Source organism: Numenius arquata, chromosome 11 (assembly GCF_964106895.1).
Source record: "Numenius arquata chromosome 11, bNumArq3.hap1.1, whole genome shotgun sequence".
Classification (NCBI taxonomy): domain Eukaryota; kingdom Metazoa; phylum Chordata; class Aves; order Charadriiformes; family Scolopacidae; genus Numenius; species Numenius arquata.
In genome coordinates this window covers 27031308-27047112 of record NC_133586.1, presented here as the reverse complement: position 1 = coordinate 27047112, position 15805 = coordinate 27031308, and the positions used below count along the sequence as shown (strand labels likewise).

At 54.1% G+C, this 15805-nt stretch overlaps 1 protein-coding gene across 1 annotated transcript in view; it reads right to left on the bottom strand.

Annotated features, from left to right (window-relative positions):
* The window catches only part of ETF1 (eukaryotic translation termination factor 1), a 31168-nt gene extending 20303 nt beyond the window's left edge, over window positions 1-10865 (bottom strand). The window contains exons 1-2 of the mRNA XM_074155685.1: window positions 10746-10865; window positions 10521-10659 (exon numbers count right to left, since the gene is read on the bottom strand). Coding sequence (XP_074011786.1) covers window positions 10521-10606 — 86 coding nt within the window. The 5' untranslated portion in view covers window positions 10607-10659; window positions 10746-10865. The remainder of the gene's footprint in view (window positions 1-10520; window positions 10660-10745) is intronic.
* Window positions 10866-15805: the final 4940 nt, after the last annotated feature.

Sequence of the window (15805 nt, the reverse complement as noted above, 5' to 3'; positions counted from 1 at the left end):
GACACTTGCACCAGCTGGATTGCTGCGCCAGGTCCCAAAGCCACGCTTGGCACCAGGCACGGTGCCCACTGCGTACACATTTTCTGGTTGAGCATGAGGAAGCCACCACAACAGAAGGCAAGTGCACAAAGAGAGCAGTGTATCACATTTGGAATCAGCTGCCAAGTATACCCCGTGGGTGGCTTTCGTTACAGCTGACAGTTGAGCCTCCTGGGCCGGGTGGCCATCTTCACCTCCAGGGATTCAGTTTCTACCCTTTTGCCCGTCAGAAGGAACAGCTGAGCAGATCCTTAGACCTTCAGCTTTCAGTTGAAACTAGAAACTGGCCCAGTGGTTTTCTAAAAGCCTCCTACTGTCTTACAGGGCGTTACGTCAGTAAAATGACTACCTGCGTGGCCACACACCACAAAGTACCACCGTAGGGTTGCTACCCTCAGCTTGACAGACAAGAGCAACCCCAACCAGAAGTCTGAGGAGGAACAGTCGCTCAACCTGTCTCCCGGAATTTGGGGTATGCGCTGGCAAGGGAGAGCATTAATTTAACAGACATGCTATATAAATAGCAGTTCCTGGCCTACCCTGTGGTATCAGAGGAGACCTGACAAACAGCAGCTGGGCTGTAGTTGTTCCACAGTGAAACATTTTACACTAATAGCACGCTGGGTAATGTGGAGACACAGAGGCAAGGAAGGTCAGCCATTCTCTGTGACTCAAAATGAGCTTATTTTTACAGGGCACTAGCTTTGTGACGTCTTGCTTTCCCCAGGAACCAAAGGCAGCACAAGGCCTATATGTGACTGCCAGAGACCAGCAGGAGTGCGGAGCAAACAGTTTTCAGATAATCTGACCTTAACCACACACCACAGCTAGGAAGCTTTCTATGAAGTAACTGCTGCCACATACTGCTTCAAACCATGTTACCTTCCCAAGGTTGGAGACCATCTGCTGGTCTCCAACCAAGAGGACCACAGATTACTGGGTAGCCATCCCATGTACTGAGGAGCCTAAGCTGCCGGGACAGCCAAGACTACTGGAGTTCTCCGATGGCTAGACCAGTTCCAACACTGACACATCCACGGCCAGCTGCAAGACAGTTACCAGCAACATCCATGTAATCCAAGGCAGAACTTCACCAGGCACATCCCACAGGTCCAAGAGAAGAGGGCTACTTCTGAACAAATACCCACATGGTCTTTCACTGAAGTATCATGTGCCTGTAGTGCTAAGTTGAGACCACAGTCCACAGAAGCAGTGATCTAAATAAAGATTATTTAAGGGCTTTTTTGTTTGTTTTTTTTTCATCTGAGCAGAAACGATGAATGAAATGCTATAAAAAGTGAGTGTCTTTTGGGTATATGGCCCAAAATTGCTGGTTTGGGTTCTCTTACAAAACACAGGCCATTAGACACTCCCTATCCGTATGAGCCCTGGATGCAACAGCGTGACCTTGCTGTAGGGAAGTTCTATGCATACGCTCCTACAACTTATGAGTTATGGCTGTGAAGTACATAAACAGGTCACAGCTGTGCCCTTTAAAGACTTAATGCCTTTTAATAAGACAAAGCCTTCATCAAGTAGGAAGTGCTCAAGTCCACTTGAGGTGCCAAATCTAAAGAGACAACAGCAGATGCAAAAGCTATGTAACTTTTCCCAGAAATCCCGTCAGCCTGCTAGGAAAGAGCAGAGACAATCTTAAGAGCCTAGGATCCCTTCAGCGCTTCAGAGGCAATGTCATCAGGGAGCTGACCCACAGGCTGCATTGCCTGTACGCGAGAACATCGGCTGAATGCTTTGCAGCACACACAGCCAACACGCCTCGATCTATTCACTGCTTGAGAAGCGACACCTCTTTGTGATGTCTCCCATCAGAAATAAATGGAATCTCGCTCCCTGTTCAGATGATGGGCTCAAAGCACTGCTCCAGCAGGATACAAGTGCTGCACCAACACCTAGACAGAGCACACACCACCAGTTAGCTGACAGCAGGATCTACCATTAGCTCCTTCGAGGTTTAATGTAAAGTTGAGCCCAAAGCCATGCTGTTGGCAGTACTTTTTACAGCATCATTTCGGCAAGAACCTCACAAGCCCTACCTCAGAGGCTTTCTGCATTTCACCACAGCATACACCAGAACTCCGGACCATCTCCTAAGAAGCAACATCAATACTAATTGTTCCTCAAAAGTTTCCAGGTCATCCAAAGAAGGGCATGAAGGAAGAGACCAGTTCCCAAGCAAAAGTAAGGCAGAGATGACCTCTCTGGATCCAGTGCCACCTCAGAAGCACAGAAAAAGCTGAAGGAGGCAGGGTGGATAGAAGGGGAGGATCGCAGAGCCAGGAGGCCAAGTCATTCTTTCGTCAAGAGTACTTTTCCGCATAAGCATTAATTGGAGAAAGCGAGCCCCCCCCCTTCCTGCATCCAATAAGCACTCCAGACAGCTAATTCCCCCTCTGCTTTTGAATGCCACCTCTGCCCTGGACAAAGGAAAAATCACTTAGCTGCACAGCATGAGGCCACGCAGCTATTGCCACCATGGCTCACACAATGCCAAGCTCTCCCTCTGTAGTTTTGTCCCAGAGCCCAAGACAGGAATCTTCTGTTGCATCTGCCAGCATTACAGGAAGACGATACACAAAAAGCACTCCGTGTAACCAGAAACAGATTGAACACGGACGTTAAGACTGTCCTGAAAAGGTATTCTGCCCTCTTACAACTAACCCACTGACCTTCTCGAAGAGGAAAAGCCCCCAGATGCCAAGCAAGCTTTCCGAGTGCAAGCTAGGGAGTGAAGCACCAAGCCAGGACCCCCCCTTGGAAAAGGGAATCGAGCTTGCTTTCCCCAGTGCACCCCCTGCTTTGGCAGCAAGGGAAAGCTTCCCACAGGGAGGCAGCAGATGGCTGCTCCAGCAGAGGAGCAGGGGAAAGACCGGCGAGTGCCTCACTAAGGGTCAGGCAAGGTAGTGCTTGCCCCCCCTCCGCAGTCACTGGCTGGCTGCCAGAATCTGCCTCCTGAGCTCAGCAGGCATCGCTCCCCTGGGAGAGAAAGGAGGTGAAAGAAGAATCAGGTCACAGACCTCAATTTCTCCACATGGCAGAGAATTTGGCCGGGTATCGCGTGTCCGAAGGCTGCCCAGGTAGCAGGTGACAGCCAGCCCTTGCCCATCGCTCCACCACACGCTACCTGCGCAGAGGTCAACATGAGCAGCTCCACGCTCCGAGCTTCCCAACTGGAGCCAGTTCCGACAGTGTGACCACTGCTCGGGCAACTGCCAGCGCTCGGATCCCAAATCTGCAGCTCCAGGAGCAGATCCCGGCTTCATCCCATACTGCTGAAGAGCACTGAATCGGCCCCAGTGGATACTGCACACCCCACGGGGAAGGTGAATCAACGCCACTCTGAAACTCTTGGATCAAAGGCAACACGTCACAAAACATAATTGTGTAGGCATGTTTTGAATAGGCCTTATTGGCTGCATCTGACCTCACGCAGAAAGCCCGGATGCCCAATTATCGGTAAGTGGAAAAGACATTTCTGCACTTCAGACGTTTGTGACTCACTGGGAGGCTTGGTTTTGCCACAGCTCCCCTGCTCTCCCTCCTCCCTCTCCAATTATTAATGCTCCAAGTTTAAAAGACTTGTTGCATTATGCTAATGGGCCAGTTGGGTACAAGATGTACACTGAGGGACTGAAGCAACAAATCCAGATTTGCTTGTTAAGATGTTAATGCCTCAGCTACATGGGAATAGGGAGCTAACGGGGGGGGAAAAACAATCCAGTTTCCACAAAGCCAAAAAAAAAAAGTCTGTCCTCTTTTGAGGTGCTCATTCCCATCTTCTACCACGTCATTAGTCTTCAGCAGTCAGGGGCTCATTCATTAGCTCTAGGTGAATGACGATCTGTGCATGAATCACGCTGTTCACTAATGATTCACGCGGTTGTAAAAGAGGGTATCAGGCTGCAGAACCACCAAGGGCTATAAAACACTTACTAGAGTTTTTGTCTGACATGTAACCATTCTCCCAGATCAGGTCATTTTCTGCCACTTGCTAGTGTGTACTCTCAAAACAGCACTCCCTCATTGTTGCTATAATTCAAAGGGAACAGGTAGAGCAGGCAGATGAGAAAGCCCAGGAAATATTTTATGACAATTAGACACAGGCAACCATCAGGGTGTCAACAGCCCTTTGGCCACCCTCCCCTGCTCCAGCTGCCTTCTCACCTGGCACAGGGCAGCTTTCTCAGGCCACCCACCCTCCACACCACCGAAGCACAAGCTCTCAAGAGACACTGCCTTAGTCCTGAGAGGTCTAATCAACCCAACGCACATGAAATCCACATCCAGCTTCCAACCCCAGCACTATGGAGACCGGCAGCATGAAGAGACTCGGAGAGTCAAAGCAGGGGAACAGCGTGTAGTACACCCTACGCGATTACCTGCCACACAGCCCTCGGGTATCCCTTCTGCCCTGCACTATTTCTATTCTGGCCTCCCTGCAAACTTCCCCTCCTTCTCCTCACACTACCAGAAGCAGAAGGCAGTATTAATATCATAGCCTTCACCTCTGACAGAAACATGACCTCCTTTAGAAGCCACCCTTAAGCCAAGCGGGCTGAGAAAGCACTACTTCGAGGAAGCAATTCGACTTAGGTAAGAACTTAAATTGTAACTTCTTCCCTAAACATCCCACACTCTAATGACAGACCATAAAGCCAAAGCAGGAAACTCATTGGCAGCAAAGATAAATTCCACGTGCCACCCCGCAGACGCTACTCTTCCAATCCTTGCCCCACTCATCTGTCTCACATTCCCCACGGGGCAAAAAAACAGCTGTTTACCCCAAGGCTGGTCCAGCCCAGAGTCCAGTAGAAGTAAAGGTAGGTCCATGGGAGACATCAGCTTGTTGCAGAGAAATCCTGAAGGCTATCCCATGACTGGCACTACCGTGACACATCAGCACTGCAACCTAATTAACACAGCACAAGTTGGAAAGCCAAGTAGTACCTTGCCACAGCACTGCCCATCACAGATCGACCAGCTCACCCAGGCCCGATTCACACCCTCCATCATACTCCACGTCCTACGGTGAAAGCTTCAGCTCTGCAGAAACAGATCCTGGATCAACGGTTAAACTGTTTCCCAGCGCCCAAACCCAAGGCACAGCCACAACAACGAACAGATCCCGATAAAGAAGGCAGGGAACGAGATCTGCTGGGAGCAGGGGAGGGAGCCTCTGAACTGACACATGGTGGATCAGCCAGAAACCAGTCACACCGTCAAAGACCACACCAAATCCTCCTCCTGATGTAGGACATCACTTAGAGACAAGACAGTTACACTGGTACTTGCCTAGACATGGTGGCATTGTTACACTCGCATCAGATACAGCACTCTGCTATATATGGTGTACTGTATCTTAAACGCGTATATGGTGCAGTAGAGGAATTCACACCCTTCTAGCACATTCAACAGTTATTCCAGCAGTTGTAGCTTCAGTCCACCACCTGCTGTTGGTAGAACAGTCCATCCACAGTCATGTGCTGCAGATGCTCCCGGGAATGACCGAGTATTCGCACTGCCTAATTGAGGAGAGAAATACAGCTCAACGTAACCCCGGCACCACCAGCTTCCCAGCACTTTGTTCAAAAGAAATTGGGAACAAGGCAAACCCAAACAGGTCATCTACTTGCAACTGAGCCCAGTTAGTCCCCTAAATGCATCCCAGCAGCCAGCGCTGCTGCAGCATTGACACCTGCAGTGTTATCTCACAAGAAGGTGGGCCTTCAGGTCACTTTTGGAAAAGCCCACCATGCTAACAGCAGAACAGGCCAAGACTGCCTCGGACAACCTGGTGGTTCTGGAGAACAAACCAGTCTCAGCCTTGCCAACTTGCCTGGTCACAGGAGTGGCATCATCCCAGGACACCCCAGAACAAGGTGCAGGGATGCACAGACCACCACCCACCCTCACCCCAGCAGCCTCCTGTCCCTGTCACACAAGGCTGGGAAACAGCAGCAGTATGAGGCTAATTCCAAAGTTAGGCCCTTCCAGTGGGACCAGCAAGGCTCCTGCAGGAGAACCCAGCTGCAAGCGATGCTTCCTGCAACACAAGCTGGGCAAATCATTTATTTTTATTTATTTGAGTTCCTGCAAATCATTTTGCAGGAACTCCCACACATCGTCAGGCTTCTGTCCTTCCTGGTGACTTTTTATGTGCCTCACCTTTGGTTCCTCCCATTCAGCAGCTGGAAGTCTCAACTTGGCAGAATCCAAACCCTAGAGGAAACCACATCGCTTTGCTCTCCTGTGGCTCTGGAGCCACCACCAAGACCTCCCCTTCTCTGCCATCTCTCCATTCCCCTGCCTTGATAGATTTCTTCCAGTTACAACCAGAGTAAGTTACTTGTTCAGAGTTAGTTTCTGCATTTTGCCTGCAGATGCCCTGTTCCCCCCACCTTCCAAAATACTTAAGTTTGTAAAAATGTTCTTTGAAACACTGTTTGTCCACCTCAGTTGTGCTTGCAGACAGAGCCGTCAAAGACACCATTCTCTTTGCCTCCTTTTCCCCCTGTTTCAGTAAAATAACTAATGCAGGCTCCTGCTCTGAACAGGAGTCTAGCCCTGCCTTTAAGTTGAAGGCAGGAGAGATGTCTCAAGGCAGGAGGTTCCTGAAGGTTTTACCATTATAACGCAGCTCCGCACCCTGCAGCAGCGCCTGCTGCACTCTTTCAGGGTTAGAAAGTCCATCTGCCTGGCAGAGGTGTTACTAAGCCATTTCTGAGCAGAGCTGTTCGCAGGAAGAAAGTCCTCATTGCTAAAACTATGAGAAGTTTTCCAAACGCGATTTGGATGCGACATCTCAGGCCTAAGCCTGCAAGGAGACCGCTACTTGTTGCTGGATCCTTGACTTTGCCAAGCATTTACAGCTTAGATTAGCAGAAAAAAACTGACCATAGCTCTGCAAACTATTCAGAACAGCAAAGACCAAAGGAACAAAGAGTGATTGTCAGTTTAACACTGACACTGGAAAACCGCATGAAGCGACAGCAGAAGAGCTCCGAGAGAGAGGATAAGGGAAAAACATAGTGGCTAATACCGCTTCTACTTGAGCTGCTGCAACATCCACGTGCAAAGACACAGCTGCAACTTCTGGGGGCCACGGTCTCCCACCAAGACTCTGTTTTGCAAAAATCTAACCGTGGACTGAAAGCAGAATCCCTTTGTAAGGGAAAAGCAGAGATGCTTGGTGAAAGTCTGAGCGCTCCGAGCTCCCAGAGATGAATGACAAGGCTAGATTTCTCAGGAGGGCTTAACTTGCTTATCACCAGCCTTTTACCCTCAGCTTCTTCTGGCTAGAAAGGTTAATTGCCTGTAGCGCGGAACTCAGGCCCTATTTGCTCTCACTCCTACATACTCTGCAGGTACCAGCTACTCCCCCCTTCCCTTCTCACCAAATCAGAAACATCAACTCATTAACTTTGTACACTATCAGCCAGTTTGTAACCCAACTTCGGAAGAGCTCGAAGGAGATAACAGACACTTTCGCTTTAGGAAGCAAGACACAGACAAAAGCTCCTTCTACTCCCTGCCAGCAGAGATAGGGGTTTGGGGTGGGTTTGGGGGTTTTAAAAATTATTTTTCAGTTGTTCTGATTTGCCAGACTCTTGCTACTCAGAGAACGGCAAGAACATCACCTTTCCTAAGCAGGGCTGGAAAAATAACACGGGACATTCTTGCTAGGACATTACCTTGAAGTTTGAAGTCTCGCCCTCACTGGCCTCTAACTGACCGGCTTCTGGTAAAGCTGAAGCTCTAATCTTCTCCCTTAGTTTTCTGACCAAATACTGCCACTTACCTCATCTATCCCAGACACGATAAAAGCATTTCCTTGCTCTCATGCTCACTTAACATCTTGATAACGTTACGCAGATTTCATTGAGATTTTCCCAAAATAGCTGGGTAACAGGAGAGGTGCCCCAACCGCCACACATGAATTGAATGTCTAGCTCCGGTTTCCTCCATTTCCCATCCCTTTGATCCACTGCGGGAACAACCAGCACGTGAAACTGGGACACAGCTGCTGGGTCACTATTAGGAGTACATGAGTAAGGGAAGGTGGAGACGCCGAGGAGTCCCTGGCCCTCCACATCACCCTATTTGAAGGCTTTGCCCCCTAACCCACCCCAGAACAGGTCCTCCTACTTCGCAGGAAGAGGAAGCGACTCTCCCAAAGGCCGGAAAAGCCTGTTTCACAGCCTCACACCTCTTGCGCCGGGGAGGCTAACGCTTCTGGTGGCAAGAGCTGCAGCATCTCTTCCCCTTACTGGACCCAAACAGACTAAGATAATTTTAGCTAGGACTCCTGGAAGCACAACGTGCACTTACACATAACCAGCATAACCTCACTTACAGCAAGGAGTGCTGGCATCAGCAGCCTTCGTCAGGTGGTGGTTTAGCAGCAAGCACACATATTAAATTAAGGAACAGCAGTATCACGACATGTAGGAGATATGCTGGATCCAGAGGGCTCAGCTAAACCTCCTACATGCATTTTCTTGTGCTTCCAGCTCCTTTACCACGAAGTAGAGATGTGCCAGGGGTGACTCCTGGGGAAGAGGGGAGAGACCTGGGCTGTGGCCCCAAGAAGCTGTTACCCCAAACAGCCACCCCACTCCAAGCCAGCCCTTGGGCCTCACCTCTCCCAGGAGCTCCCCAATACCAGCTTCAATCTTGTTCTCTGCAACCTTCATCTAGTCCAAACAACATGAGAGCTGCTGCTAAAGGCAGACATGCTTACGCTACCACATTTTGCATCGGGGAGAGCCAAAACGCTAACTGTACCATTCCGAAACACAGCCCAGCGTCCCTCAGCGCTATTACAGGGACAGAGAGCCGTTTTCACAAGCTGCAGTGGATGCCCATAGCTCCCCAGGCCCTTTCAACTCCACGGCCAAAACCATTTCCATGCTCCCGTGCTTGCTGGGACCTCCCCGCAAGCACAACACACGCTGTCAACGCTATGCGAAGGCACAGCTGAATGATCAGCTTTGGCAGTCAAAGTCCACTCTGTTGCAGGGAAGGAAAAACCCTGGCTCCACACTCCCCTTTTCTCATAGCCCCATCCCTTGCACAGCTACATCGTAAATTAGATTAAAAAAAAAAAAAAATTAGGGAGACCTGTGGCTTGGGTTCTCCTCCTTTTTCCCCTTCTGCCTGGGTTAGTTCTCAGCTGAATGATTTCCCTGGCCTACCCTACACATGAGATCAAACTCCAGCACTATGGAAAGAATAAGAAAGTGTCTCTGCTTACGCAAGCAAAGGCAACCTGCCTTTTGGGTGGCTGCAGGACGATGCCAGCAGTGCCCCAGCTAGATTAACTCCAGTTCAGATGAGCCTGTGGAAACTGGAGCCACAAGGGTGACTACAGAATCACCCTTCATTTTTATTTTATTGCACTGTATACTGAGACACACACTTTCTCTGCTATTTTACAGTTCCAGTACCTACGGTTCTTACTCAAACCTGACTGGCTTCCTAGCCCATGCAACAAGCCACTGCCGAGTTACCCACGGAAACAGGCACCGCATCACCTTTGGCATGGGGCAGGCTGTAAAAACATCCAGCAACTTTACTTCTGGTGGGAAAAAATAAATCAAAACACAAAGATGATATAAGTGGGATTGGAGACTTTCGATTTAATGCTATCCAAACTTTGGAGGAGTTTGCTTTTGGGGAAATGGAGCTAAGCGCTTTCACTAGAAGGTGAAGGGGTGTGAGAGATCAAATAAGTGTCAGTAAGAGAAGAAATAAAGTAACCGCTGCCTCAGCCCCTGCCTCCCTGCCCTTACCCTCCTGCCTTCCTGGAGCCCGCCGGTCCCCTGGGAGGAGCCCAAGCCTGCACTGAGGCCACAGGAGCAGTCTACTCCAGCTGGAATCCGCCGTTCCCCAGTGCCAGCTGGCAGGGGGGGCGCCCAGGGGGGCAAGGCGAGGCCGGACACGACATGGAGCTGGGCAGGAGCAGGGCTGGGGCTGGGACAGACACCTGTGACACCCCCGCAGGGGCGGCCGGAGGGAACTCATCCGCTTAAGGGGTGTGGGGAGGGGGAGAACGGCTGACGAGCCGCGGGGAGCTCGGCGGCAGCACTGCCCTTCTCCCCTGCGAGAAACACGGTCACGCTGCCCCTCTCCCGCCGAGCCTTCCCTCTGGGAAGGCCCTCCCGGCCCAGGCCGCCGGGCCCCAGCCCCTGCGCGGCCGCGGGGACCCGGCCACTTCACCACGCGGCGAGACAAAAGGGCACCGGGGCCCGGGAAGGGGAGACCGGGGCCCGGGAAGGGAAGGCCGGGGCCTCGCCCTCCCCGCTGCCCCGGGGCCGGCCGGCAGCCCCCCGACTCCGCTTCCCGCTCCGGCCGGGGCACCCCCTCAACCACCGCCGCCCCAGCCCCGCTCCCGGGGGCGACCGCCCCCCCCCCCCCCGCCGCCGCCGCCGCCGCCCTCCCCCGGCGCAGGCCCCGCCGCTCACCCGCGGGCCGCCTCCAGGCTCTTGATGAGCTTCTTGATCTTCCAGATCTCCACGTTGCGGTCGGCAGCGCTGGGATCGTCCGCCATCTTCTCCCTCCTCCTCCTCCTCCTCCTCCTCCTGCTGCGGCGGCGGCTGCGGCCTGCGGCGGGCCGGCGGCACACAGACAGCGGTTAGACCCCGGCCCGGACCCAGCCCCGCCGCCCCCCCCGCCGCACCCGCCCTCACCTCAGGCCCGCTCCCCCCCGGCGGCGCGCGGCTGGCGGCGGCGCTGACGTCGGACACCGGCTGCTCGCGCTCCCCCTCTCCGCGCTGCATGTGTTGCAATCGGCTCACATGGGGGCCCGTGACATCACTTCCGGGGGACCGGGGCGGGGAAGGGAGCGAGGAGGGGGGAAGCCGGCCGGGGAGCGGGGCGCCACGCCATAGGCCGCCTGCCCGCCCGCTCCCGCCCACCGCCCGCGCCGCGATTAGCCGGAAGATTCCGCGCGGGGCACTATGGGGCGCGTAGTCCGGCGGCGGCGCCGGGCCGGGCCGCGGTGCTGTTGCGGGGCGGGGAGCAAACGGCGGCTCTCGCGAGAGCTGCGGGAACGGCGCCGGCCGCGCTTAAAGGGACCGCGCCCGGCGGGAACGGCCTGGCCTGGGGCCGGGTCCGCGCGGCGGCAGCCCCGGCCGGGGCACACCGACCGACCGCTGCCGGGCCGGGGCCTATACCTGCACCAGCGCCCCGCTTGAGGCCTGCGCCACCTCCGGGCCTGCCCTGCGGCTGGCTCCGGTGTCACCCTCAGGAAGACCCGTGTTATACCTGCCCTCTTATACCCCCTGCCGCCCCCTGTGCCCAGCCTCTGACAGCCCACCCGTGTCCCCCCTCCCTGGGCCAGCTCCCCCCCCCCAGCAGCACCCAGCATTTTGGGGGGTTTTGGGGCATCTGTTTTTGGGGGGCCGTGGCCACCCCCGCGCAGACCGAGGGCTTCTCTCCCTCCTGCCGTGCCCCACGGCGTGGCCAAAGACCACAGCCTGCGCTTTGGAAGGGCCTGGTCCCTCTTGGCCCGTGGTCACCAGCGTTTGAAGGAAACCGAGGACCAAGGAAAGGAGATGGGGGGACGTGGAAGTATTTTATGGAGCCGCAGGGTCGTCTCGCGTTTCTCCTTTCCCTGGAAACCTCACCTTTCTGCTGTCCTTATTGGTGCCGGGGGCAGGAGCGACATGCGATGCCCACAGAGGTCCTGGGCAGGTATGAAGCCTTCTGGGAGGGTCAGAAGGCAGGGATGAAACAGTGGATGTCTGGAGCAGGGCAGAGAGACAGGCCAGGGATTTAGGCGAGGGTGGTGGGGAAATGGCACCCAGAGAGCCCTGGGGTGGAGGTGGCTGCTGGGGCGCGGGGGGGGAGAGGGATGGTGCCCCCCGCAGCCCCATTCTGGAAGGGGAAGATAAGCAATGGGCTGGCTGGTGTCCCCGGGCGATGGGTGAGGGCTTCTCTGCCCCGCTGTATGGCCACAGCCTGGCCCCACAGCCCTCCTCGGCCCCGGGGTGTCCTCCCGAAACGCCCCTCTGGGTCCCTGATGGGTTGGGGGCTCGTGCTAGCTTCCCCCCCCCCCCGGGGTGTCCTGTGTGCACCCACGAGCTGGGGCTTCTCTGATTAATGTGTTATTTGAGGTGGCTCATCCTGGTTCTTGGAGAGACGCCTTGGTGACAAACTGGCCGGCCCACCCCTGTGCCCCCGCAGTGGCCAGGACGGCGGGGCCGTGGGGAGCTGCCCCTCCTCTGCTGGCTGAGCACCCATCCATCTAGACAGAGACATGCTGGAGCCTGGGGGCCTGGCTTTGCAGACCCCACAACCTGCCTTTTTTTTTTTTTTTGCCCCAAAGACGCCGGGCAGTAGGTTTGGGGGTGCCGGGGCCTGCTGGTCCTGCCTCGTGGGCAGCCCAAAATGGAACTGGCTGGAAACGCAGTGACAAAATGACGCTGGAGCCATTTATTCGCCACTTTTATTAAGTGGTAGCAGAGAGGCTGCTTCCCTGCCGCCCCCTCGGAGGCGATGCTCTCCTGGTGGTGCTGAGCTGGATGCCGGGGGGGATGGTTCATGGCCGTGGTGTCCCCCCAGCCCTGATCTGCCTCCTTGGGACATCCCAGCTCTGTGTCTGCCATCGGTCTGGTCACCACCCCTGCCCTGCCTGGTCTCTGTGCCCTGCCATGCCACACTGTGGGGGGACAGCAGGCGCTGCCATCGCCCGAGCCCACTGCAGCCTCCTCTCTCCCCCAGGCTACCCCCGGTAGAGCAGCACTCAGCACTGCCGGGAGCTGGGGACAGCCAGGCAGCGCTGTCACCTGGGCAGGGACCCACCTGAAGCTGGGTTTTTCTATCAACAGGGTCACTCTGGGGAGACGCTGTAGATTTCTGAACTGCCTGGCTGGATTTAAAGCCCTGTTTGTCTTCTGGGGCTGAGCAACTATCAGTTTCAGCTCTTACAGGTATTTTTTTCCATGTGCATCTGGTCCCACATAGCCCTTTCTAATCCTGCTCGGAACAGGAGGATTATGCCTGGCTTTAGGAGGTGAGCTGCTGAGATGGAAGTTTGTGTGCCTGATATGACGGGGAGGGTGAACGCAGAGGAGCAGGAGGGTGAGAGCTTACCCCGTGCTTCCCTGGTGATCCTGCTTTTCCAACTCCAGCCAGGGACTCGGCTCCAAAAAGCACCCGCCAAGCAGCCCAGTTACCAGCTCCCAGTCCCAATGCACCCTGACCCGGGGGACAAATGCTTTTAGGAAAGGCAAAGGCAGCAGGTGGAGACACCGTGCACTGGATTGAAACCTCAGCCTTCCCTCCTGAGACTAAGTTCTCTCCTAATGCTTGGGAAACCTGCACTCTTAGAAGACTCTAGTGCCTGAATTTGTGAAAATATTTACTTTATAGCCAGCTATACTGTGCGAGTTTCAAGGTCTCGGTGTTTGTGAGTTCCCCAGGTGCGGGGATGAAGAGGAACGAGACCCGGGCACTCAACCCAAGCTGCCAACAGGGTGATTTCATACCACGACTGTCACATTCAATATCAATCAGGAAGTTTGCTGAGGAGTTCTCCCTTGATGGCTGGGATCCTGAGAACTCCTTGCCCCGGTGCCGGAGCCCTGAGCCCTTCCCTTCCTCCCAAAGCTGCAGCGCTCACAGGGTCCCACATTGGCTGTCAATGCAGGGAGGGCACGTCTTCTGCTGGGGGAATGGGCTGGGGATAGTCCTGGTGTATTTTATATTGGTATCAGGATCAATACCGGTTCTTTAGTGTTATTAATGTTAATTATCTAGTCTTATTCTATTAAATCTGTTTATATTTCAACCCTGAGGTTTCCTTGTTTCTCCCCAGTTCCTCTTCCTGGGTGGGGAGGGGTCATCGGGTGACAGAATAATTGTCTAAATGACGATAAAGAGTTAACGATAAACGACAATAAAGCGAGGCAGGAGCTGTGGGGCTGGAATCCACCCTCCCGGTCCCCTTTGTGTTACCCAACGCTGTTATTTCCCCGAGCCCGAGGGGGCTGTGCCCTGCACCGACCCGCTCCCACCCCCACAGGATGCTCGCAGGGGGAAGCGTGCAGCACGGACATCACTGGGGCACCTTTTTCCTCCCCAAAGAACACATGACAAACTTTTCTTATTCCTGCCATACCCAGAGCAGTGATTTATCCCAGAGCTGTAGTGCTGCTGGGGCTAACGGCTTCCTAAGAGCATCAGGAAACGTGGAAAATGGGAGCGGGCAATGGACCCCAAAGAGCCTTTCTCCAGCCCCGACATCCCTCCCCAGCGGTGGGAGGGCAGCAGTTACTCCTCAGGACGGGAGCTGCTCCTTCTCAGGAGAGAGAACAGCCCAGTGACTGCATCTCCTGCCTTCCCGGCGGTTTGTCCACAGCGAGAAACAAGTACCTAAAGGGTGGGTTGAAGGAGGATGGAGCCGGACTCTTTTCAGTGGTTCCCAGTGACGGGACGAGGGGCAACAGGCACAAGCTGGAACATAGGAAGTTCCATTTAAATATGAGGAAGAACTTCTTTCCGGTGAGGGTGCCAGAGCCCTGGAACAGGCTGCCCAGGGAGGGTGTGGAGTCCCCTTCTTTGGAGATCTTCAAGACCTGCCTGGATGCAGTCCTGAGTGATGTGCTCTGGGCAACCCTGCTTTAGCAGGGGAGTTGGATTAGATGATCTCTGGAGGTCCCTTCCAACTCTGACAATTCCATGATTCCATGATTCCATGAAATCCTACTCTTGCGTTTGCCCCAGCTGCCGGACATGGAAGTGGCTGCAAGTTTTGGATTCTGAGAAACCTGATTCCGAGATTCTCAGCATGACACGCATCACCCCACTCCACTTTTGCCTCCGTGATTCAATGCTTTAGCCTTTAAAGGAGGAGCCAAGAACAGCACATTAAGAAATATAGAATGCCCATGCAAGATGTATTTAAACCACGATGGGGAAAATACTTCACCGAAGAAGCAAAGGCCAACCCCGATCGATGAGTCACGACGGGAGCGTTGATCTGCGTGAGGACAGGGAGGCTCTACAGAGAGAGCTAGATAGGTTGGATGGATGGGCCAACATTAACGGTATGAGCTTCAGCAAGACCAAGTGCCAGGTCCTGCGCTTGGGCCACACCAACCCCACGCATCGGTACAGGCTTGGGGAAGTGTGGCTGGAGCTGCCTGGCAGAAAAGGACTTGGCGGTTCTAATTGACAAGCGGCTGAATATGAGCCAGCAGTGTGCCCAGGTGGCCAAGAAAGCCAACAGCATCCTGGCTTGTATTAGAAATAGTGTGACCAGCAGAAGCAGGGAGGTGATTGTCCCCCTGTACTCAGCACTGGTGAGGCCACACCTGGAGTATTGTGTCCAGTTTTGGGCACCTCAATACAAGAGAGATATCGAGGTGCTGGAGCGGGTGCAGAGGAGGGCAACGAAGCTGGTGAAGGGTCTGGAGCATAAGTCGTACGAAGAACGACTGAGGGAGCTGGGACTGTTTAGTTTGTGGAAGAGGAGACTGAGAGGTGACCTCATCACTCTCTCTAACTACTTGAAAGGACACTGTAGAGAGGTTGGTGCTGGTCTCTTCTCACAAGCAAATAGCGATAGAACAAGAGGGAATGGCTTCAAGCTGCAACAGGGTAGGTTTAGACTGGACATTAGGAAGAAATTCTTCACAGTAAGAGTGATCAGACACTGGAACGGGCTGCCCAGGGAGGTGGTTGAGTCACCATCCTTGGATGAGTTTAAGAGTTTAAGAGTTAGATGTGGTGTTGGGGGATATGG